At 44.2% G+C, this 24,857-nt stretch overlaps 3 protein-coding genes across 5 annotated transcripts; 2 read left to right on the forward strand and 1 right to left on the reverse strand.

Annotated features, from left to right (window-relative positions):
- The first annotated feature begins 642 nt into the window (after nucleotides 1-642).
- On the forward strand, nucleotides 643-4,410 carry aoc2 (amine oxidase copper containing 2). The gene is made up of 5 exons (XM_028412832.1): nucleotides 643-2,359; nucleotides 2,519-2,637; nucleotides 3,033-3,199; nucleotides 3,422-3,554; nucleotides 3,627-4,410. The coding sequence occupies exons 1-5, from the start codon at nucleotides 658-660 to the stop codon at nucleotides 3,915-3,917; spliced, it is 2,412 nt and encodes an 803-aa protein (XP_028268633.1). The 5' UTR covers nucleotides 643-657; the 3' UTR covers nucleotides 3,918-4,410.
- Nucleotides 4,411-7,454: 3,044 nt separating this feature from the next.
- drc3 (dynein regulatory complex subunit 3) lies at nucleotides 7,455-10,920 on the reverse strand. The gene is made up of 13 exons (XM_028412612.1): nucleotides 10,821-10,920; nucleotides 10,622-10,738; nucleotides 10,363-10,529; nucleotides 10,140-10,286; nucleotides 9,931-10,050; nucleotides 9,741-9,853; nucleotides 9,484-9,658; nucleotides 9,277-9,408; nucleotides 8,214-8,284; nucleotides 7,985-8,111; nucleotides 7,789-7,920; nucleotides 7,575-7,691; nucleotides 7,455-7,497 (listed from the first exon to the last, which is right to left on the reverse strand). The coding sequence occupies exons 1-13, from the start codon at nucleotides 10,918-10,920 to the stop codon at nucleotides 7,471-7,473; spliced, it is 1,545 nt and encodes a 514-aa protein (XP_028268413.1). The 3' UTR covers nucleotides 7,455-7,470.
- A 659-nt stretch (nucleotides 10,921-11,579) lies between these two features.
- On the forward strand, nucleotides 11,580-24,121 carry tom1l2a (target of myb1 like 2 membrane trafficking protein a). 3 transcript variants are annotated; one of them, XM_028411599.1, is made up of 16 exons: nucleotides 11,580-11,680; nucleotides 13,607-13,691; nucleotides 14,810-14,888; nucleotides 14,977-15,126; nucleotides 15,419-15,553; nucleotides 15,625-15,771; nucleotides 15,880-15,996; nucleotides 16,478-16,611; nucleotides 16,834-16,876; nucleotides 17,566-17,737; nucleotides 17,979-18,093; nucleotides 18,694-18,769; nucleotides 19,353-19,427; nucleotides 20,971-21,030; nucleotides 21,476-21,512; nucleotides 21,634-24,121. In XM_028411599.1, exons 1-16 carry the CDS (start codon nucleotides 11,629-11,631, stop codon nucleotides 21,777-21,779), a joined length of 1,623 nt encoding a protein of 540 aa, XP_028267400.1. In that variant the 5' UTR covers nucleotides 11,580-11,628; the 3' UTR covers nucleotides 21,780-24,121. The 3 variants fall into 3 exon arrangements, with proteins under 3 accessions (XP_028267400.1, XP_028267398.1, XP_028267399.1); XM_028411597.1 differs by lacking the exon at nucleotides 19,353-19,427; XM_028411598.1 differs by lacking the exons at nucleotides 19,353-19,427; nucleotides 20,971-21,030.
- The last annotated feature ends 736 nt before the right edge of the window (nucleotides 24,122-24,857 follow it).

Raw genomic sequence — 24,857 nt, forward strand, 5'->3', positions numbered from 1 at the left:
GTTTTTTTAATCCAAACTTGTTTTTTAAGTTGTTGCTGAACCTTGCAGTTTTACATCTAAAACTCCTCATCATAACTTTGGAGTTGGAGGGAATGCTGGCTACGTGCCTGCAGTCTGGGAAAAAACATTTCCCACCGGGCCAGCAGGAAACACAGCGGGTCCAAAGCACGCCAATTAGGACCGACATCCTTTTTCTGTGTGACCTGGCAGGATCTGGAAGAAACAACAACAGGGTTATCTTCTATTGTTGAAGCTCCAGTGTGTACATCCAGTTTGACTGATACAATTCAGCAATCAGCTAAAAATATTCACTGGACAGATTACACATATCTCATGAAGGGGAAGTTAGAGACAAACAGTTCAATGATCACTGCCAGAATGTGTCAAGCCACAGCAAATCACAGCAGCAGTCTCATTGTCTTCTGATTGATTAATTGACATAATACATGAGACAATGGCCAACACACATTTTTTTGTGTTTATTTTTTCTTTTCCTTTGACTTGTAAATGATTGTGTCTTGGTTATGCTGCACAGAAAATCGCTTCTGTCATTTAAAGATTAATAAACGATTGAACGTCGTGCGTAAAATGCGCAAACTGTGCGTAAAAGTCTTAAAGCAGTTCCATAAGTGCTCTTTCCAAGAATTTGGGAGGGAAATGAGGTTTTGTGGAATCACGCAGAGAGGGGGTGGGAAGGAGGAAGCCTATAAGGGGCGCGCCTCCACTTCCCAGAGTTATATGAGCGATCCCTCCTCACTGAACCGTGCCTCTTCTCCCTGCCCGTGCGTACTGGTAGAGCGGAGGATGAACTCTCTGGTGAAATGGGTGTTCATTCTTTTTGTCCTCGTCTCCTTCATTCTCAACATCGTCTTGATCTGCGTCAACTCCAACAGGGCGACCAAATGCTCTTCTCATCGCGTCCACCCGCTGAGAGGAGACCACGACGAGCGCAGCCTCGTATTCGCTGACCTCACGCACGAGGAGTATGTGCAGGTCCAGCAGTACATGCTGAACGAGAAAGACTTGGACATATCCACCAACCAGGTCACCAAGCCATCACAGAACTTCCTCTTCTTAATAAACCTCTCTCTTCCCAAAAAAGCGGAGGCGCTGGCTTACTTAGACGCGAAGGGTCCCAAGCCGGTGAGAGAGGCGACGGTGGTGGTCTTCTACGGAACCAAAGGCTACATTAAAGAGTACGTAGTTGGACCGCTTCCCAACCCGACATATCACAGAGATGTCACCGTGGAGAGGTACCAGATGGAGCTGCCCATCAACGCGCGTTTGGTCACTGTGGGTGAATACGCGCTGCTCTTCAACTTCCTGCTGACAGAAGTCTTCTCCAAGTTAGAGAAGCTGCTGAAGGAGAGCTTCAACGTGGGTCCGGAGAAGCTCAACGCGTTCGAGCAGATGCCCCGCGGAGTCCGGTCAGGAGACAGGAAGACGTGGGTGTCTTTCTTCAGGGATATGAGTGGCATGTACATCCACCCGGTGGGCTTCGAGGTGCTGGTCAATCACGAGAGCGTAAACGAATCCGAGTGGAGAGTGGAGAGGCTGCTTTACAACGGCAGATACTTCAACAGCACGGAAGACCTCCAGCAGGAATACGACGAGGGTTCTGTTAACAAAATAGTTTACAAACCGTCCCCAGACTATGGGTCTCTGAAACCCACCAACAAGCCCCTGCAGATCGGGCCGCAGCAGTTTTACGCAGAGGGGAAGCGCTTCAGCGTCCGGAACAACCACGTGCTGTACCTGGACTGGAGCTTCGCCTTCGGGCTGAGCTCTCTCACGGGCATGAGAGTGTTCGATGTGCGGTTTAAAGGTGAGAGGATCGTCTATGAGCTGAGCGTGCAGGAAGCCATGTCTGTGTACGGCTCGGTGACACCGGGCATGATTATCACCAAGTTTCTGGACTCCAGCATCGGGATAGGGCGCTTTGCACACGAACTGGTGCGCGGCGTGGACTGCCCATATGAGGCCGCCTACGTGGACACATACCGGTACATCGATGTCCCGGTCCCTGTCCGGTTTAGGAATTCAATCTGCGTCTTTGAGCACAACATGGGCCAGCCTCTGCGGAGGCACTTCTCGGACTTTTTCCACCACAGTTACGGAGGGATGGCGAACAGCGCCCTGGTGTTCAGAACCATCACGGCCATCGGGAACTATGACTACATGTGGGACTTCATCTTCTACCAGAGCGGTTCGATAGAAGCCAAAGTGCACGCCACCGGCTACATCTCCTCCTCTTACATGGTGCACGGTAGCCGTGGATTTGGACACCAGGTAGCAGAAAACGTGCTGGGAAACATCCACACACACTTCATTAACTTCAAGGTTGACCTGGATGTTGTAGGTAAATGTTAAGAGCGCCCTCTGCTGGACGACATCTTCTTGGTGTTTTGTTGCATCACTGTCTTGGACTCCTCGGTCATCCAGCCGTTTAATGAACACCTGATCCACTGAAACATTCACATGTGTCTAACCAAACATTTCTGCATCACTGCTTCTGCAGGTGTGAAGAATGTATTCCAGACCAAAGACATGGAGTTCGTTAACGTGTCCCTGCCTTGGATGCCTGATCACTACTCCATGGTTCCGCGCCTTGTGGAGAAGCAGCTCAAAACAGAAAAGGTCCATTTCAGTCTTTATTCTCACCACTCGATATGTTTCCACACCTCTGTACAGATGTCTGCTCTGTAAACTGAATGATCTTTGAGAAATACATCACTGTCTTCAAGCAGTGTAGTGTGTCCTGAGGAGGAATTCCTTTGGGCAGCAGTCTCTCAGTGGTAGAGCAGGGTTGTCCAATAATCGGAAGGTTGGCAGTTCAATCCCAGCTCTGCCCTAGACATTGTCGTGTGTGCTTAGGCAAGGCACTTGAATGAATAATGCATCTGTAAAGCGTCTCTGAGTGTCCTAGAAAAGCGCTATATAAGTTATTATTATTTTTTTTTTTATTTCTAATGATGCCGTTTGTAACATTTAAATTCTAACCTGGGGACAAATGTCTGTCGTGACTCTAAAAGGATGCTGCCCTGCGTTACGACACCAAGACCCCTCGCTACCTCCACGTTGCCAGTAACAAGACCAACCGATGGGGCCACCAGCGCTCCTACAGGCTGCAGGTGTACAGCTTTGCCGGGGACCACCTCCCGGAGAACCAGGCCGAGGAGAGGTCCATGTCCTGGGCCAGGTAGGACGGGAAAAAGATACAAAAATAAATCAGTACAATAGTACGGCGAGTAGGTAACAATGAGAGGACGAGCCAGGGGGGTTTGTTTATGTTTCTATGCAGATGTTTGTTCTTAATAAAATGATGGAGATTCTTTAATAAAGCGCTTTCTTTTCTAATTCACATGGATCTATTCCAACATTCAAAGCTGTGACTCTCTGCACCTCTGCTGTCTGTCTGCAGGTACAAGGTCGCCATCACCAAGCATAAGGACTCAGAGCAGACCAGCAGCAGCCTCTACTCCCAAAACAACATGTGGGATCCAGCTGTCGACTTCAGCAAATACATTGAAGACAACGAAAGCATCGAAGACGAGGTGAGTAATGTGTGGAACAATCATTTTAAGTTGCATGTTTTTGCTGAAAGAGGCTGCGCGGTGTGTCTGCAGGACCTGGTTGCCTGGGTGACGGCAGGTTTCCTCCATATCCCTCACGCCGAGGACATCCCCAACACCGTAACCGTGGGCAACGGCGGTGGCGTCCTCCTGCGGCCCCACAACTACTTTGACAAGGACCCATCCATTCACTCTGCAGACTCCGTTTACTTCAGCCCAGGTGCAGAGGACAGTTGTGAGAACAACAGGATGGCCTGCCTTGCTCAGGACACCTGCAGCCCCGTGCTGGAACCCTTCACGTACCACGGCTTCGGGGGAGTCATGAGGTTCGAGGACTGGAATTGATTTACTGTACACAGTTAGGTAAACAGCTTCCAAGCTCTGAAGAACTCAGATGTGCTCCTGCTTATTTATCATCATATGAAGACGCTTGTGTGAATGTGTGTATAGACGCTGCTCTTTGGGAAATATGATCATTTGCTTTTTTTGGTTTAATATCTGTGTGTCATTTGAAATGTATCCACTCATTTGTGCAGTTTACAGTAGTTTTATATAAATCAAAAGAAATGCTTTTATCACAGCTGACTGGAGGGGCGTTTGCAAGCTTGTGTTTGATTGGCTAAGCTCCATTTTTTGTCACTTTGAATGCACACTGCAACTGCCTGAAGTAAGCACAAGCACAAGCGTGTTTGTGCTTCGACCCTGTTGGTCACATCTGACACATTTTAAAATCGTTAAAGGTCGGGGGGGAGACTTCATTCTGATGCACTTTTTGTTAAATTAGCGTAACTTCTCTTCAGAAGACCCTGTAGGAGTATTGGCTGGTTGTCACTCTCTTCCTGCTCTGCGTGCACCAGAGAGGTACGTGCATGATGGCCGAAGTCACAGACCGTCCATGTGGTTGGAGGCGTGGCTTCGGGGTGAGCTCCGAGAGAAAAGGGGCGCGTGTTTACTTTTTAAATCTGGCTGACTCTCACTGAGTTTTAAAATCTCCTCTCCTACCTTCAACCATCTGGTTGTTCCTGAATCTCTGAAGACCGTTAGCTGAGTTTGTCAGAGCTCAGTCACATTTATCTGTTACTGTGCTGAGGACACACGACTTCCACATCATACTAACTAGTACAGGGCTGCATTCCAGTCTGCCATACTTAAACAACCTTCATCTATCCAAACATGGTTTGACTCCTGCTTATCTTGAGCTTCTTACTGATGATGCACTGTGATGTAAACTGTGATGTAACCTACACTGTACAGCCAGTGGTGTGTAAATGAATGCACTGACCATCCACAGTGGGGGCGCTCTTTGACGTGGGGCTGGAGGCTGGGACTACTGAACATCTGACTGATGTTTGTGTCTTTTTTTTAGCTGTTTTACATTTTTGATAAATATGTTTGTGTTTCTATTTCAAATAAATGTGTTTTCACTGAAAGCAGTGTTACACACACACATGTGGAGGCTCTTTCAAATGTTTGTACAGGAGGGAGGAAATTGAAACCAGACCAGCAATGTAAGGGGAGCCTCCCTCCACTTTACACACTTCATGGGAACAGGCAGGGATGTGAGTGCCTCTAAGGTTCAGTAATTGTGTGTGTGTGTGTCCCTGGGTGAAGCTGAACCTTCGCTGCTCCGCCTGAGACGTGGACCGAAGTGTTTCTGTTACAGTCTTCACTTTGTTCTGTGGTTTGCACTTGTTTAAGAAAGGCAGTGACAGGATGTGAGTAACAAAGCAGAGCTGCTGGCACTGAAAGCTGGCTCTTTAAAAACGGGGCTTCGAAGCTCAGCGTTGTGGATCTGATGGTCAACATCTTGGACATAGACCACAGTTACTGTGTGTATTTACATTTATCTGCATTTTAAAAACCAAAAAGTTTTTGTGTCCGGCTGGATTTGGCACCAAACCAGCTCATCACTTTCATTCAATTGAAGAAGAACTGCCTGCCAGAAGCTGGCATTTGCATCCAGACAAAACATTTTTAAAGACAAAAAAAACCACACTCACTCACACTCAAAACCTTAAAAGCACCAGACTGTAAAATGGCTGCTAAGTGGCCCCGCTCCGTTTATCACACCGGCATCAGTCGGGGCACTGAGCAGATCTGCCGTGCAGAGGTCATGTGGAGACGTTGTGCTACAGATTTAAAACATCTGGATCTTTTTAGCAAAGTTGGAGACGAGCCGGGGGAGTTATTATTTATTTTTCCTAATTTTACATAAACACGTGAACAGAGATCTGATGAGGGGTTAAAGGTCAAGGTTCATTAAAAATCAACCCAATTTAATGAAATCAGACCACTTTTCTTTTAAGTTAAGGGGTTAATCAATTTTCATGCATGACAAGTTTGTATGAGGACGATCTTTGTCCACATTGTCCCGAGAGTTTTCTATGACCCCTAACTTGCATGTAAACACTTAGTCCAGCTAATGATGGCGTTTATGGAAACAGTTCCGTTCCTCGACAGTTTCCTGAGGAACACGTTCATGAATTCTGTTTAACAGCAGAGACCAAAACAAAGGTAATAACAACAAGCAGACGTGAAACCTGCAGCTGACCTACAACAAGCAGAGGCTTCAAGAGCTTGTTCTGAAGTGGTGGCGTCAGTTTGGACTTTATGCTAAAGGTCTGATCTGTGAAGTCTTCCTCTCTTGCAGACGTGGGGAGAAGCTGCAGAGCTGTGACATGTTGAACAGATCGGAACCATCAGTAGTCGGAACCCTTTTTTTTGCTGGCATTGAAAAGTGAAGCAGGAGGAAGGAAACCGAACACAATGGTCAGTGAATATGAGACTTAAAAGAATTCGCACTGAATGGCCGGGTTGTCAACGCTACTTCAAAACTGTTTGTTTGTCTTTGTGCAAAACTTCCTAATCTCAGCATCTTACAGTCAGATGGGACACAGCAGCAGGTCGCGCAAAATCCAACCCCAGACAGTCTGGAAAAAAAGATAAATAGGTCGTAGATATGAGTGCAACCCTTCAGACTTTGGCCCATTCCCACAACGTTAGGACGCCCCTCCAAGGAAAGCAACTTCCTGCCAGGTGCATGTTGACTGTTTTTAGACATTTGCAGCTGTTTTCTTATTCTTATACAGTTTAATCCCATTATTTCCCTTACAGATGCAAGATGAAACAAAAATCAGAGAAGAAATCAGCATCCAGACCGCAGCTTTACATAGCAGAGACAGGAAGAGCCCATCAGAAGCCTGTGAGCCTCAGTCCCAGAGGGGCAGCGCTGATTTATCGGGATACTTATGGGAAGAAGTCAGAGGTGAAATCCCAGAGCACAAATGAATGTTAGAATGCACGTCGGTGCTCGCAGGGTTAAATCAGAAGCTCACAATGAAGAAGCATCCAAACCTTGGCGTTCCATTTGCTCAATGAGGGCCGCCAACCTGCCGCCATGCTTCATCCACACCTCCAGGGGCTGGGTGTAGGTACTGACAGTTACATTTGAGACGGATGTGCCGAGTCTTTGTCCCACTCAGGGAAATATAACTCCTCCTGAAAGCTTCTGTTTGTTGTCAAGTTAAGACCTCATGTTGCAGCAGCAAAGTCTAGTACTGGAGATAAAACAGTGCCATCTTGAGGCCAAACTGGGAAACACAACAACAACAACAGTAGTCGTGTGTAATGCATCCCAGGTCCACACACAAAGTTTCTACTCATTGACAGTTTAAATTGCATTTACATGAATTGATTGATTATTTAATGATAGTTAATTTGCAGCAGTCTGCAGAAATATACCAGGAAACTACACAGCAGGAAGCAGAGGCTTTTTTCCTTTTAATTCCATATACATACAAATAGAGAGAAATATGTCTCTTGGCCTGGGAACGCCTCGGGGTCCCCCCAGAGCAGCTGGAGGAGGTGTCTGGTGGGAGGGAAGTCTGGGTGTCCCTACTTAGACTGCTGCCCCCGCAACCCGGCCCTGGATGAGCGGTTAAAAAAATGGATGGATGGATACATACAAATACAGAAATGATATCAAGTCAGAAACATTCTTACATATTTTTGGGGAACTGTTTCACATGACAGTTTCTCCAGTCGCTCCTTCAAGTAGTCTGTGTATCTGTTGATGTCCTTGATGTTGATGCGGTTACGCTTCAGTTCGTTGTCTCGAATCTGCACATACCCATAAAGACGATCATTAAACAGGACTGTGGGCCGTCCATATTAAATGTTCTGCAGTGTTTCTTCTAATATAACTTTAGGTCTTTACCTCCTTCATGAGGTTCCCTTGCCAAGCGCTGAGACGTGTGACCAGCTCAGTCTCTCGGTCGTTGATCTTCAGCAGGTGGTTATCATGACCGTGGGTCAGTGCATCCATCACTTGGTGTTTGTCTGAAAACAGCTACACACAGAAAAAGAAATGAATGCAAAGAAAGACTATTAATCAAACATCTGATGACACTGACCATCATGATGTCCTCTGTCTGCATGTCCTCAGGCAGACTGTCCGCCGCTACGTCTTCCAGAATTTCAACAGCAACGGCCTGCACCTTCTGATTATAACTATTCTCCAGGTCCCGACACTGGACAAATGTAGGAATGAGTCAAGGAATTATAAACAGTATACGGAGCCGAAACAGGGAAGCAGCCACCCAGGATAAACACACTCCTGTTTGACGCAGTCAGAAAGGATATATTCCTTGAGCTGTTTCACTGAAGTTGCCGACCGTGTCTGAGATGAGGGTGTCAAACGCTTTGATGTTAGCCTGAAACAAATATTACTGCAGGTAAATGAGACACTAGCACAGCACAGTATCCAAGAAGCTGACATGTAGGAGCAAAGTAATTCATTGCCTGCTACTGAACTATTGATAGAGTGCTACAGCACTGACAGCATTTGATTTCTTACTAAATGTGATGCTTATACAGACACAGCATCATGAGTCTGAGTGTCCTGTCTCCATTATATTGTCTGTATTTGTGTAAGTCTGCTGTACAGTGGATATATGATGGCTGCTTTTTTAATATATGTCATATTATTAGTTTGATTGCTGCTAGGCAATCCAACTCTTGTTCTTCACCCTCTTTCTTCTTCTTCTTCTTCTTCTTCCGTATGTTTTTTGTTGCAGCGTATCTTCATCATACATTGACCGATTTCAGCCATTCAACTATCAAAATGTTCATCTCACAGAGGACATTCTGAGTCAACAACTCAAGTAAGTTCTTTTCAAAAAATTATAATTTTTCAAATATTAAGCAATTTCAGTGTCATTTTTAACATGGGAGTCTATGAGAGAGCCCTTCAACAAGGGTCATCTGCCAAATGTTGTATGTGTCTTAAAACGCTCATTAGATGCTGCTCTATCAAACCTGTATTCAGAATTTTCTAATTCCGAATCGTTTCCGCACGCCAGGTTCTCAAAGTTGGAGTGGTTTTTGAGGTCTCCTCTGCTGTTACCATGGTGACAGGCTGACACACAGAGGCGTACAAAGCTCAGAATCGCTCTGATTCTCCAGCAGGTCAGAGCAATCCTTCACGTCAAAGCCATGCTTCAGCTGCAGCAATCACACTTGCATTTTCTTCAGGAAATGCTTTTCTAGTTTTCAGTCTGATATTTCTGAATAACAGACCATTGCTATATAGAACCAACTGTTGCTATGGAGATGGCGCTAAGTAGTGGGACCATGTGCAGCACTGTAACTGGTTTCAGAAGCCATTAATACACAGTGCAGAAGGTGTCCGCACACATGCACATACCTCCAGCGTGCTGACCAGCTGAAACTCCAGGGTCAGAAGGTTTTGATGGAACTGGTTGATTTCCTCATTACATTGCTGAATCCTGACCTTGAGTGAGTTTGGGTCTGTTAACTTCACAAACTCTCCTATCCACTGTAAAAGAGCAGGGAGAGCCTCGCTCACACCGGATTCATCCATGTTGTGTATTTACATGAGCACGGAACGTACCTCGCTGTATCGCCGATCAAAATGTCTCCGTGTTTTGGAGGCTTTCTGCTGATAGTCTTCCACGGCCTTGTTCTGTCCACTGAAGAACGAACTCACCGCCGCCTCTCTTTGTTCGTGTTCGGACAGGCCCTTTGAAAACAGCTGCATGCACAGCTCCTCCATCTGCTGCTTAAATGTAAAAAATAAGGTCAAGGAAATGTCTTCTAGGATATTATTAATACACACACAGATCGGGAACACAGGTCAACCAAGGATATGTGTGAAGCAGCGTAGCCACTCCTGGGACACTGTGAAGTGTCGCTGCCTCTGGATCACCCTTGAACATGCTGGTAAACAGATGAGACCCGTTGAGGAGTTCCACGAATGCATCCTGTAAGAAGCAGAGCAGAACCACACTGACACATCTGCTTCAACAGCTGCACCAAAGAACTGTGAGCGTTGTGTTACTTTGTGTAGTTGCAGTTCAGCTTCTTGGTCTTCTTGAGTTCTGTCTTTTTTCTGCTTCTCCACCTCTTCAGATTCTATTTTCTGCAGTTCATGGAAATATCTGGCAGATGCTTCCTTTCTCTGCACATAAACAGTTCAGTAGCTTTTTATAAGGACGATATCAAAACAAACTGTTTTAAAGAAGAAGCAGCAGCATTGTTTAAACTCACCGTGTCCTCATCCAGTGGTCTGAAGTCCAGGTAGGTCAGGTTTGGAACAAAGGCAGCAACAAAGTGTTTGTAATCCTCCTCCTGACGGAATGGATTTCCACCGAGCGTCACTGTGACTAGGTTCTTAAACTGCTTGAGGCACAGAACCTTTGAAACACATCAGATTTGTGTTAGGTAAATATTTGACTTTACATTAAATGATTTCTCAAAACATAATTCTCACGTTGTCCAGCCGCCTCAGGAGGTTGTTAGAGATCATGAAATGCGTGAGGTTCTCAAGAGTGTCCATGTTTTCAAGCACAGATATTCTGTTGTTGGACAAATTCAGCACTTGAAGCTTCACCAAAAACTCCAAACCCTCAATTTTCCTGATCTTGTTGAATGAGAGATCTGAAAGACACATTCAGAATGACACAGGTGGTAGCACAAGATGATACCTTAATTATATCATAATTATAAGAAGAAACAAGGTTTCAGCTTACTGAGCCATGTCAGATTAACCAGGTAGTCCAGGCCCTGAATCTTCTTTATGTCATTGTTGTTCAACTCAAGCCGGCTCAAAGACAAGAAGTCCCACAAGTGTTCAATGGTCTGGATGTCTGTTAATGAATCAAATCTATCAGGTCAACTCACATTCGTATGACAGTGAGCAGGCTTCAGGTGTGTTTGTTTATCTCTCACTTCTGTATTCCAGGCGCAGCTGAAGAACTTGATCAAAGTCGGTCTCCTTCACTGTGGACTGTGGTTGTTTCACTTGCTCGCTGATAGCTTTCTGCAGCATATTCCTAGTTATTACAGTGGACATGTTGCTGCTGGTGGAGCCGGCAGCAGGGGGCGCTTCACTGAATAAAGAAGAAGAGGAGATAATAATAAAAACACAAACAAACAGTCTGAGGGTTGGATCTTGTGCAGATGCACCACTTCTGTCTGTGGTACCTTGATAAATTCACCGCTTACCTTGTTTACGGTTACCAAGCAACAGCCACTTGCTACGTCACTTCCGGTCGCTCCGTACATGCACTGCACGGTTTAATCACTGCACACAGTTTGTGCTGGTTTTGTGTTTAAAGGTTAGCAGTTAGCTTCTGCTTCTCCTTCCTGTTGCTTCTAATCATTGACTTTCTGTGACATAGTTCAGTTTGGTGGCAAAGTCAACTCAAAATCATCAAAATCGTAAACAGCATGTCAAACTATGACAAGTAAATGAACCTATTGTGACCTGAATATCAGTAAAAAGACATATTTAAATATCAAATATGATCTAATGATTCATCTTTACTGTTTAAACAGGGACGTTGTAAAACGGGAACTGTGCTAATGTCTTTTGAACATAGCTTGAGTTGATAACTATGATTGACAGTAATTCCAACCATACATCTCGAACATTCTGTTTAGCTCGTCCAATAGAATGCGTTGGTGGGCGTGGCCTGTTAACGCCGCCCCTGGGCCCCAGCCTCTGTCATTCCCGAGCGGATTGTTTGTTGTCAAAATGGAGTTCTTACTCGGAAACCCGTACAGCACTCCCGTGGGCCAATGTATTGGTACGTTAGACTTTAACATTATTCACTAGAGACATGCCGGTCTTTCACTGTAGTGGATTAGATAAACGGGCTAACAGCTAAGGGCTACACGGATCAACGGTAGCACCAGTGTTAATAGCGAGCTAGCGGACAGCATCGTAGCAAACGTCATGTACTTGGAATGAGCTTTCAGCTAGCAAAGCTAACTTATCTTAACTTATTCCCCAAAGTAACTCCACATTTTTCCAGTCTACTCAAAGCTGGTACATTGGGGAACCGTTACAGGCAGTGGTGTCAGGTGGCTAGGAGCGTCCTAGCTAACTTCCCTGGTCCCTGTTAGTTCCCTAACGATAGTTGCCCAGTCTGCTCGGTTCTGTACTGTAAGTGTTATTACACCCTGCAGATGAGAAGAACCAGCATGTGGCCTACGTCTACTACTGGATCATAAGAGTTCGACATTTTCCTTTAACATTTGCAAAAAGCTTCAATTTGTCTCTCTCATCACTCTTTATGTTGTAAACCTACAAACATAAACAGATTATTCTGCATTTGGATGTTTTTCAATCACACTGCAATAAACTAAAGTGACTTTCTAGTTGGCTGAACTTGCAGTAAAGAATGCAATTCAAACTCAATGATGCAACTGGGGACAAACAGTTTGGAGGAATGCAGTTTTCCAGATTGTCCAGATTGTTGGTCATGCATTACGTGGCATGCAGCACATCCTGAATATCCCCATGTAACAGAGATGCTGAATCTCCAGCCGCATCTCTGTGGTTGAGTTGCTGCAGCGTGCAGTGCTGTACAGCATGCGGTCTGTGGAAGTGGTCTGTTCACCCCTGCAGAGGGTCAACTTACACACCAACAAAGAACTGTATTAATTGTGTGCCAAAAAAGGCCAACAAATAACAAACAAGTGGACTAAATGTGGGAGCAGAGGATACATGAGTTTTAGAAGCCTACGTCGTGGAGAGAGGGACTTTGTGCCTTTGTTGGCAAGTGCATGGCACAGCTTGCCACTGTTGGTGTTGAAGCCATGTGATCGACTGGCTTCGCTAGTGTGGTGTCAATTCCCAGGACCGAGGATGGGTGGGGGGGCTTGGGGAGGGATGTAAAACTATCAATGAATGCTCTCAGTAGACTTTTAAATCCATTAGCATCATTTTGAATGTCCATCGTCCTTCTAGCAAACTGTATATAGTGGATTTTTCCCTAGTTTGTTCCCTCCTCTGCCACTCGAGCTCTGCCCTGCCTCGACATGACAATCCCCTTGAGGAGATTACATGGGATATCCTTGGGAAAGTAGCTGGTTAAGTCTTTCAAACTCTTGTTATATGCTGTATAGTCTAATACCCAGAAGCCAGACACAGCAGTGATTGTAAAATGCTTGTCAGGTTGACAGTCATATTAAGCCTGTTTAATGTTATAGCTAAGTGTGTCTGTATACAGAACTTGCCCCCCCCCCCCCCCCCCCCCCCCCCCCCTCTAACAGGACGCAGGTTGCTCCGTGGATGCGTTGTCATTAGGAAGTTGAGAGGCTCAGTGAGAGGTGCTTGGCCTGGGCAAGCCTGCAGTGGCAGCCCATCACTGCAGCCTCTTACAGTCTGGGTCACATATTTTCTGCCTTTAGACAAATGCTATTAGGATGGACGCTGACAGGGAGAGTCCAGCTGAAGTGCAGTGTCATGCTTCCATGTGACTGGCTGAATGGACCAGTAGGTCGCCTATTAAAACTAAATTGAACATTAGTGGAATGTTAGAACCAGTCTGCATTGTCATAGACTTTCTCTTCTTCTCTCTGCGTGGCTTCATTCATCACAGGTCCAAATTACAAAGGCTTATTTAGTTAATTTGACCCTTTGTCGTACACAGAAACAGAGCAGCAGAGCCCCAAAGAGGTACAATGTTAATTAAAGCTGTGGTTAAACTCTTTGTGTTTTCCTCCAGAGAGGGCCACAGACGGAGGCCTACAGAACGAGGACTGGACCCTCAACATGGAGATCTGCGATATCATAAATGAAACGGACGAAGGGTAAGCTGCTGTACCATGATGAAATTCACTATTACTCTGATATAATTTGCTTTATCGCATTTGTAGGATTAGTGGGGGAGTTTTTTTCTCCTCTGGTCCCACAGCGGTTTGTAATAGAACTTTGATTGTTTTTCACACACTGGCTGGCGGAGTGACTCCAGCAAATAATACACTGACGGCTGTTCATTGCCAACGTTAAACAAAGCCTTTTGTTTTCATTAGGTGTCACTGAATGAATCAAATTGAATGATTGAATGAATCGAAATGGTCTACTAGCCTCCTACAGTGAAATAATACCAACATTCGAACCACAAAACCACCTGATCACAAAAATCTGAGTCCACAGACTTCTGTTTCACTGTTCTCCCCCTTTCCTCTGCTTTTCACATTCTTCTTGCCTACAGACACTCATTGTCTTGACATGCAACGTGGAGCCCTCTCTGTTACCTCAACCATGCACACACAGCAGCACAGAGTGAGTTAGAGGGAGTTCAGCTTCACAGAACACGGTATTTATTGTGTTTAGCAAGACAGACAATGTCCGGTTAACCCCAGAGTTGGAGATTCTGCAGCTGAAAACAACTTTTGTGAGAAGTTGTCTTACCCACGTCGGTCTCTGCTCCCTCGTATTGAAACAAATGCACAACCCAATAACAAACTGTAACAAAAAACGCACTAGATAATATTATATTCACCTAACAGGCTTCATTTATTCTATCAGACTTTATGCTCTGTCTTCATATTTTCGGTTTCAGCTCACTTTCTTCTCACGTAGATGTACCACACCCCATGAAGGACTTGATAAAGCTTGTTATGTCTCAGTTGAGACATTCATCAGTGAAGAGCTGGGAGAGGTTAGGCAGAGAGAGCCGTGCTGAACTTAGACTGCATGGACAGCTTTGATCTTGGAGAAGACCTGTCACCCTGCAGAAAGAAAAGAGAGACAGATGGTGTACGGGTACCTCTCTGTGTCAGTCAAGCAGCTACAGACACAGAGTCACATCTGTCATTATGGCACCGAAAAGCCTTTATTCCAACAAACCTAATGATATAAGCGTCACAACCAGCAGGGGCACTGTGTGCTGCTGTAACCTTCCTGTTGTGTTTTTTCCCTAAAGGCCTAAAGATGCTATGCGGGCACTGAAGAAGCGACTGAGCAGCAACAAGAACTACAGAGAAGTTATGCTTGCACTGACGGTAAAAAGCTCATAATGTTAGAAATGTGGCACAGCTTCACACACAGTCATTTTCCTGCATCAGTTTAATCCTTCTTCTTCTTCTTCAGGTGTTGGAGACGTGTGTGAAGAACTGTGGTCACAGGTTTCACGTCCAGGTGGCGAACAGAGATTTTATCGATGGTGTTCTGGTCAAAATCATCTCTCCCAAAACGAATCCTCCAACTATCGTCCAGGACAAAGTGCTGTCTCTCGTACAGGTGCTGCATCGAGCTATTTCTGCCGCCACACTTGCACTTGTGCTTAAGTACATTGTTCTTTAACACCGCACTAGAGCTGTAACACAATCAGCTCTATAAATGTTGTAGAGGACATGAGTGGTTGTTTGTGGGAAGTCAGGTAGGCGTCATATGAAGCACAGGCTTTATCCTTGGATGCTGTTGTCTGGTTACTTGAGGTCACCTCATCCAACAGGTGTCTCTTCCTACTGTACATGAAATATTTATAGGGTTGAATTGGAGGAGATGTGGATGTCTTTGTGTGTTTTGACAGGCCTGGGCTGATGCCTTCAGGAGTAGCCCTGACCTGACCGGGGTGGTCCATATTTATGAGGAACTGAAGAGGAAAGGCATTGAGTTTCCAATGGCAGACCTGGATGCGCTGTCTCCCATTCACACACCACAGAGAGTAAGGAAAATAAAACAAACCCATTCTGTCTGCGCCGCTCAGTGTCCTGTAGATTCACTTCTTTCTTCCAGGGTACGCCAGAGGTCGACCCAGCCATGATCAAGTACCTCGCCCCAACCTCACCTGCTGTTGGGACACCTAAACCTGCCACCACCCCCACTGCCTCCGCCACGCAGGCCTCTCTTGTTCCCAGCCCCATCATAGCAACTCCTGAACAGGTGAGGTGGCCTCCACAGCATCCTCCGATGGATGGAAATAACTTGTTATATCATGACAGTAAATAGCCTGGAGGTGTTTGAGCAGCCTTTGACCTTGTGTGTTTTCAGATTGCCCGACTGCGCAGTGAGCTGGACGTTGTGAGAGGAAACATCAAAGTCATGTCAGAAATGCTAACTGAAATGGTCCCTGGCCAGGAAGAGGCTTCTGACCTAGAACTCCTGCAGGTTGGATGCTGATGTTGTGTCTGTCCTAACATTAAATATGACAATAACGAGAATACTAACAACCTCCATCATACTCACTTTCCAACATAGCATCTAAAATGTAAGGTGCTGTAGTTTTGTGCAGCCACCAGGGGGAGTGATATGTTCAGTTTTCACACCCACACAATAACAAGAGCCACTAAAATCGCTGGACCTTGGCAATGAAGCTGAAAGTTTAATCTCTTAAGGCCAGATCCTCTCAGGTATGGCTCCATGCTGGGACCCGGTGCCAGTCGTAATAGTTACTGTGCTTCTCTGATATTTTGGTCCTTTTCTGACTGACACAGAAAGAAAATCACAAATTTAATTCATACTTGAGCACAATAATATTGTCTATCCGTGGTTGATTGAGTTGCTAGTTGATACACAGTATTTTTCTTTGTCTATTTGTGTGCCTTGTGTCTTATCTTTGATCTTTGTGTTGTTGTGCCCGTCCATTCAGGAGCTGAACAGAACATGCCGGGCCATGCAGCAGAGAGTGGTGGAGCTGATTTCACGAGTCTCTAACGAGGAGGTGACAGAGGAGCTGCTGCACGTCAATGATGACCTCAACAACATTTTCCTTCGATATGAGAGGTTTGTTCGATCAAGGTCTCGTCTAAAGACAAGGCGCGATGTCAAAAAATGAAAATCATGTTTGAGGAAAATGTTGAAATGGATTCAAGTGCAGAGAAAACACACACAAACAGAATTTAACGACTATCACGGCTCTTTCATCATCTTTTTTTGATGATGAATGATGGATGGTGTGTAAGCATTTGAACCTCTCTTTAAAGGATTTTCTCATGTTGCTTGCAGGTATGAGCGGTACAGAACAGGCAGAGCCACTCAGAACAGCGGGGTAAGTACCATCAGCAGAAACACCCAGACTTTTTATTTCTTGTTTTCAGTTTTACATCTTTGGCAATCAGTCTTGACATTGATGATGCTATGAGAGATGTTACCAGCTTTGATAGCACTCACAGTCCACCGCAGCATTAACCCGTGATGCAGTTTAAGCTTTGTAGAAGCTGTAATGAGCGAAGTGCTTTCTGCCTGATATTTACAGTGCACATTTGCCAGTATCAGCTACTTGCCAGCAGACTGGGACATCTCTCACTACATCCCACATAGCTGTTTGTGTTTGCATTTTGTTGATCTTTCTGTTTGCTCTGTCTGTTTGTGTTGTGGCTAGCTGATGGAGGCAAGTATGACACCAGTATCATGTTCAATCTGAGCCAGTGTGCTGGGATGAACAGACTGATGAATGTTAATACGTCTGTGCTGTATGGAGCTAATACATGCATATGACGTAGCAACATCAATACCGCTATGTTACATTAGATACATGTTATTCCTTCCCCTCTTTTAGTGGCTTTGTTTGTCCCTTATCTGTAAACTCATGCAGCTGTATGTTCAACCCTCAAACCTGCAATGTGGCCTCAGACTGTGCGGTCAGTCCTGTAGAACGTCTCTAAGCTACAAAGTGTTTCTTCCTGAGAGATGACCTCTACTCAGCACCTTTGTTCTTCTCTCTATGCCTTTTCAAAGATGTTGAGTGAGGCTGAGGACAACCTGATAGACCTGGGCCCAGGCTCTCCTGCTGTGGTCACACCTAGGATCACATCCAGCCCTCCACCTAAATCCACTGCCACAGGGGCTACAGCATCCCCAGCCCACAACCCTGACACACCTTCCTTATCCACTGCACTAGCTGGTCTGGGTAAGAAGAAGACAGATCTGTTTTTCAGCAGAAATATACTTTTAAATGAATAAAGGCAGCTGCTAATGTGATGATAATATTTTTTATTTATTGCTAGAATGTCTGTACACTGAAGACTCGAGCTTAGATATTAGCACTCTTTTTTTGTATAGTACAGGTACAGGTAGGCTTTCAGTGCAATCAACAATCTCTCATTTTCGTCTTCTTGCCCTTCCATCTGTTCTGCCTCTTCTCACTTCAGATGTAGGTTCTAACAACGTAAGCAGCACCCTGTCGACTCTGTCGGGCCCAAACCAGGATGACTTTGACATGTTTGCTCAGACCAGGAGCAGCTCTCTGGCTGAACAACGCAAGAAGTAGGTCTAGGCTTCATTTAGTTTCTTGGATTGTGTTTATATATAGAGGGTAACAAATTTCTATACTTGAAGTGTTTTGTTTCCGCTGTCTCTTGTTTGATACACTTGCTGATTCTGCCTTTTCTCGATGATTTGAATTCATATTCAAATGGAGGTAATCTGGTATTTAATCTGCCGAGAACTTCTTTCCTTCTACACCAAGTTAGCACTTTATGGCAGAAGTGATGGGAGTAAGAGTTAGGGAGACGAGCTTTCCAAAAGTCTTCGTCAGCTTTTTTGCTTCTTACTGCAGAACCTGTTTAAGCTACCTTATAATGGGAACAGGGTACTTTGCCCTTTTGGAGAAACAGTTTCTGTTTGGACAAATTGCAAAAGGATGAGTGTTGTGTGCGGTCTGCACCATGTGATAGCTGGAGCCTGAAGATATGCCAAAAAATGGTATTTAGAAAATCAGTGTTGCTGGTCACAGAGGCCCAGATTACACTTAAAACTTAAAATAAAACACTCTACCGTTTATCTCATGTATTATTTATGTCATGTTTATAGACTTTATGCACATAAGGAGTGTGTCTTATGTACATGTTTTGTTTTCGTGCACAGTGTAAAATATGAAGAACCGCAGGCTTTGGGTAGCCTGGCATCTGCTTTGGATGTTAGACAACAAAATACAGGAGGGGTAAGTACATGGAAGCATTAATGAACCTTACAGTAAATAGAGCTGTGCTGTATATAACATGTGTTCTCAGTGCACTGCAACAGAAATGTGATGACTTGTACTAGTTTTATATCTAAAACATTGAGCATGCATGGTGTCCATGAGAGTAATCAGCATGTTCTGTATGTGGCCAGGTCTCAGCAGTTTTATCATGTGGGTTCTGTTCCCTTTTCTCAGTTCTCACAGAAACGTTAACTCTAGATTCACGATCATTGTCTCTGAGCACACGTTGCAATGTTCTGGCCTGGTTATCACTAGGTACACAGATGATTCTGAGACCATGTACACAAGCCCACTCACACATGATTACACATAGACCTGTTAGTTATCCTCTACAGTACTTTAAGTTGACAGAGGTTAGAGTCTGTTCCTTTGTTTTCCCTCATTTACATCTTTATGGCCTCTTTTTGTTTTTCCTCCTTTCAATGACGGCCGTCTCTTGCACATTTGACTTCTTCTCTGTCTCTCTCTCTGCACTGTGTGTGCTATGTGGTGGTGGGGCCTTTCTTCTCTTGTGTAAGGTGTTATTCTGTTGTTGATTCAGCTGAGGGTAAAAGGGGATGATAATCCAGCAGATCAGGAGCTGCCCATAGACAGCTGGCTTATTACCCAAGGAATGGTGAGGACTGTATCCACAGTGTGTCCTCCTACCCTTCCCCTCGTGTCCGCCATCACCTTCGTCCAACATTCTCATAAACATCTCCTCAGTTTTTAACTTCACGTCACTGTTCCTACTAAGTTTATCCTCCTAAGAACATCTGCCTCCATTCATCGTACAGAGGTTGTACTCTAGTCTTGGGCAATATCATAAAGCATCATAGCAGCTGAGATTTTTCGGATACTGGCTGTAGAGATTTCTCCTTCTCACCCAGAGCCACCGTATCATTGGGCAGAAGACTGCACCCCTGTCTGGTATTTCCAAAACTCCTGCAGTCATATGAAATGACTTTATCCATATTGCCCAGCTCTATTGTATTGTGTAGGAATGAGCACTAAACACTGTACTTATTACTGACGCTCACCTTCACGGATGGATCAGTAGGATCAGCTCCATCATCTCTTTAACCGTCACTGTGCTCCCGCTATGCAGCAAAATAAAATAACAGCAGTAATCAGTGTTAAACAACACATATCCTAGAATAAAAACATAAATGCCTGCTGTGTAGTGGAGAGTATAATAGTCTCATTTTGGTCTGTGGATCTCACCGGTAGCCTAATTAATAACCTCACACTCTAACCTGGAAATAAGTGTCATGTTTGCTAAAGTTATGTTGATGTTATGATGTTTTGATGTCACATATCTCACTATATTCAAGGTGGTGTTATTGCTAGGAGGCAATCATAGGGACAGACGTCTTTCCTGCATTTATTTCTCCTGTTCATACAACTGCATGTGTTATTTTCTCCTCCCTTGGTGAATGGCTTTCACTGCCCCACTGCTACGTCCTGTCTTTTTAATACACTCCTTCACTAGATACACAAGGAAACCCCACCAGTGTAACATGGGCCTCAGGAAAAGGTTTTTGACTTCTGTAATTACCTGTGATATCGGGACAGACTTGTTTCCCAGAGAAATTCAAACCACACGCTCGTTAGTCTCTGTGATTAAAACAAACACACCTCAGACTCCTCCCACTGTGACATGGCTTTCACCATCTCAGTCACTGCACACCATGCACCATGCTCGCCCTCTGTGGTGTGTGTGTGTGTGTGTGTGTGCCGTGGGATTGCCCTGTCCCTGTGCTTTCAGCTTTTCCCATCCAATCAATCTCTTAATCACGTTCAAGCAATTTGCTAATTAACTAATGATGTAGAATAATTAACGCTGCTGTGACATTAGTCGGCAGCTGTTAAGCCATGTCAGCACTACGGAACTAATGAGAAGAATACACAAAACCAGGTACCCCTGTTCTCACACAGACTGCTGAGTAGCAGATCGCTGCACACGATAACACCATCACAGCACAGAGGCAGAGGCTGAGTGTGTCTTTTGAACAGATCTTCACCTTTTTTATAAGTTTTATTTTGATCATTTTAGTCCCTGAGCCTCTGCTGATTCCCATGGTGACTTTTTGTGTGTGTGAACTTACGTTTTTGTTGTTGGGGTCTGGGTGTCTTTCTGTTGTGTCGCCCCTCGGTTTGTCCATGGCTTTGCTCCATAGATCCCTGTATCGCAGTCCTCTGTCATGGATGACATAGAGGAGTGGCTCTGTACTGACTTGGTGAGACTTCTTTACCTTGATTTACATCTTTTTTCTGATTTCTTTCTCTCTCTTCTCCCCACATTTTTTAAAATTCATCCATCTCAACTACAAACATTTGATTTGAGTTTTTCTTGTTGTCCCTTTCATTCACTGTAACCTAATTTATTCCACCTGACAAGAGTCACAATGAGGCCTGACTCTGCTAACACACTGCTACTGATAATTGAAAAGTGTCAGTGATCTTTCTTAACTGGTGCATGTGGAGGTTGTGGAGGTGCCTCGAGAAGGGTCTTTGTTGTGTCTACTTGGGGCCACTTTATGAAGATTTGTCTCAGTTTGTGTAAACTCTACTGACTGTGTGTTTCTGACAATGCACCGAGGTGTATTTCTGTCTTTTTAAACTGCTGAATTATTGATGCTTTCTGCCAGAAGTATACTTTAACTTATGACTCTCTTTTAATAGAAAGGTGATCCTGCTGAGGAAGGGGTGACCAGTGAAGGTACTATCACAAACACATAATGGTCTGTTTGCACAAATATGTGTCAGCCTTGTTCTTACTGCAGACACAAGATTGACCTTCAACCCTCCATGTTTCTGACAAATCAATTTGTTTGTTTCAGAGTTTGATAAGTTCCTGGAGGAGCGAGCTAAGGCTGCAGACTCTCTGCCGTCTCCCCCCGGAGCTAACCCTGCACACCCTGCTCGTGCCCCCAGTGGCTCCCATAAGAAGGCTGAGCGGACGGAAGATGCCCTCTTTGCCTTGTAGATTGCTCTCAGAGAATCTTTGTATCTCTCTGGAGCATCTAAAGGTCTTTGCCCTCAGTGTTTCCACCCACCCAAACAGTCTTTCTATTCCCTTTTATTGCTGAGTGGCAGTGGTGTAGCAAGTGCATTCCATCTACTTGTTGTTCTCTCGCCTCAGTGTCGCTCTAACCTATAGAGGTCCAACAGAATTGTTTGCACACCACAGTGTTGCATTGTACTTTACAGTATATGGATGTATTAATCTGTTAATGTGGGATGTACTACTTGCAGCCCTGTATCTCATCTGTAACACTCCACCAAAGGAAGACAACCGAACTTGTCTCGTGTGGTTTTAAAATGTGGTATATTACTGCGAGATCAATGGGCTTAATACGCTGCAGGTCTGTGCATTGAGTCGGTATGGATGCATATATATTTAGAGTTATATGAAGTCATTCTACTACAACTAATTGGTAATTTATGCATTTATGTTTTTTTCTGCTATATCTATTTTTTTGATTTCTGCAAGAACTCCACTGTGGAGTTTTAATACTGAGATATGTGTAGAATGGCAACAACACTTTTTTTTTTACCCGGTTTGCCGAAAAGCACTGTAGATGCTAGCAGGCTAATTTTGCTAATGAGGAATATAATAGCAAAATCACATCTAATATTGATTAAGCTGTGTGTGCCAGCATTCCTCTAACCAAAGGGATTTCAAAGAAAAAAACTAAAATGTACTAGGTAGGCTTAAATATATGTCACATAGCTCAGTGGAAGGAACATGCCCATTGAAGTTTTCCTACAAAAACAACTACACTTCTTTAATAACTGTTGACAAGACATTCCAAAGAATATTAACGGCGAACGGTCTGCACTGCGACTGTGTTTCTGTCCAGTCCGAGGACACGCCGACGTGTTGATTGGAAGGCTTTAATGACCAACTCCTGTTTAACCGTCGACGTCAAACAGGTCTGGAGTTATACACATGGAATTATGAGCATTTTCCTTCTCCTGCTATATTAATGTCTGTGCACTTTGAAGCAAAATGTGTATTTTGTCCTGTGTTTACAAGATGGTTACTATTTTTGTAGGGAACGGGAGATGACCTTTAGAATGACTTCACTTTGCACATAACTTTTCTAACTGTAGATGCAGCGCTTGCTTGCATAGAGGTGGGTGAACTGTCAAACTTGATGCAAACATTCAGTATAATATTAGACATTACATAGAAATGGCATTTAAGGTAACAGTATGACTACAGGCACTAGCATTCGGATCAACTAAAGGATAACACATGTAGTTTACAATAAGGCTTTGTTGTAAAAGATGTATTCACATAGGCAAATCCTCACTTACTATTTAATCCATATACCTCAACATACAGAGATGCCCGTTTCTGTATCTAGTTTAAAATGTATTGGCTCGACTGCTGTCTAGAAATCAGAAAGGTTTATGTATAATTGGATCCCCTGATTATATTTTTATAGTTCATGCAGGAAAAAAACACATTTCTCCCCTTTATCTTTTAATGGTTGAAGCTGAAGCATGCCGCACACAAACACGTTGTACAGTTGTCTTTGATTTGTGCAGTCAAAGAACTATTTTCCTTCTGTGTGTGTTTTCATTCATCAGTCATCAGCTTTTAGAGAAGCTGCTCTGACTGGATTTTGTCGTTGGTTTGCACATGTAATGAGGCAAAGGGAATCCGTTCTCTTTATTCCAGCTGTTTTTGTTTTTTTTGTTTTTTATTCTCTCAGAAGCCTTGTTAATCAGAGGCTTCACCCAAGTTGTAAAAGCATATTATGCATCAGACATGACGAACTATCTGTCGTCAGTACAGGCTTTCCCCCAGAGTTGAACATTTGTTAACGTGGACGACACTAAGACATGATTTTGTAATCAATTTGAATAAATATTTAAAAGTATTTTAGGAAGAGAAAAGCTTTAATTTTCTTTAATGCCGTATGTGTGTATTCAGTTGGTTTAATATGGTTTAATACCTTTGCAGTATGAACATAAACAATTACTAAAAAATGTCACAGGGCCTCCTTTAAAAAGGGAACCGAAGCAGCTGTCACGTATCTTTGGATCTGTAACAGAAAATATTGTGCTTCTATGGAACTTAAGTCCTGATTTCAACATGTATTCCTCAAGTCTTTGGCTACTCATATGTGGTTTTTGAATGTCTTTAACATTGGATGGGACAGCTGGATGCAGAGGTGTGGACATGGAATGGAGGCGTGTGTTCTGTCGGTGGGTGCTCCATGTCTGCTGCCATTACTAATGGTCAGATTTCTATTTGACCTAATGCACGTATGTAACTGCCCAATAAAACACTAGCAATGTGTGACCTCTACCTCACAACTGTTTGTCGTGATTTTACAGCGTCTTCATGCTCATGCTGATGTAACCCAGGCACACTGATTATCCATTGTCATACCTGCCTTTCACTCCTTCCATATTGTGAACCATCAGTTCAGATTAGACTGTAAACAGATCCTGTTTTCGTGCATGTCACGCATGCAGCATCATTAGAAAGGGTGTTGCCAAAACATAAGCGAGTCGTGCACCCTCATAACAACAAGCCCCATCACCAACAATGCTGGGGCTTCAATGTTACTGCACTACTGACAGCAGCTATGCAGTGCTATTCTAGGTCACTGACCTATTTACCCTGATGCCTTTGTGCGGCTCTCCCCCTGTGTGTTGTGTAGCACAGTGTTTACATTAGTTTATGCTGATCCATATCCCTGAAAAAAACTTTACATTGTCAATATGTTCTTTGTTTATTATGAGTATAACACACATTTACTATAAAATTCTATATCTATATCTATATTTTCTCTATATAAATAAAAATAAAGTATATAATATAGACTTTGTCCTGTACTTCCTGTTCTGTATGGCCGGGTTATCCCTTCAGTTTATTTCCTGGCTGCTGCCACCAGCTTTCCAGGAGAGAAACACATGATGTAATCACTGGACCCAGCGGCGTGACGTCAGATCACCCCACTCGGTTTCAGCGCTTCTCATTGGTCGATTTCACTGGTTCTACAGGAGGAGTCGCTGCTTCGAGTCACACAAACTTGGCTGTCGG

This window comes from Parambassis ranga, chromosome 8 (assembly GCF_900634625.1).
Source record: "Parambassis ranga chromosome 8, fParRan2.1, whole genome shotgun sequence".
Classification (NCBI taxonomy): domain Eukaryota; kingdom Metazoa; phylum Chordata; class Actinopteri; family Ambassidae; genus Parambassis; species Parambassis ranga.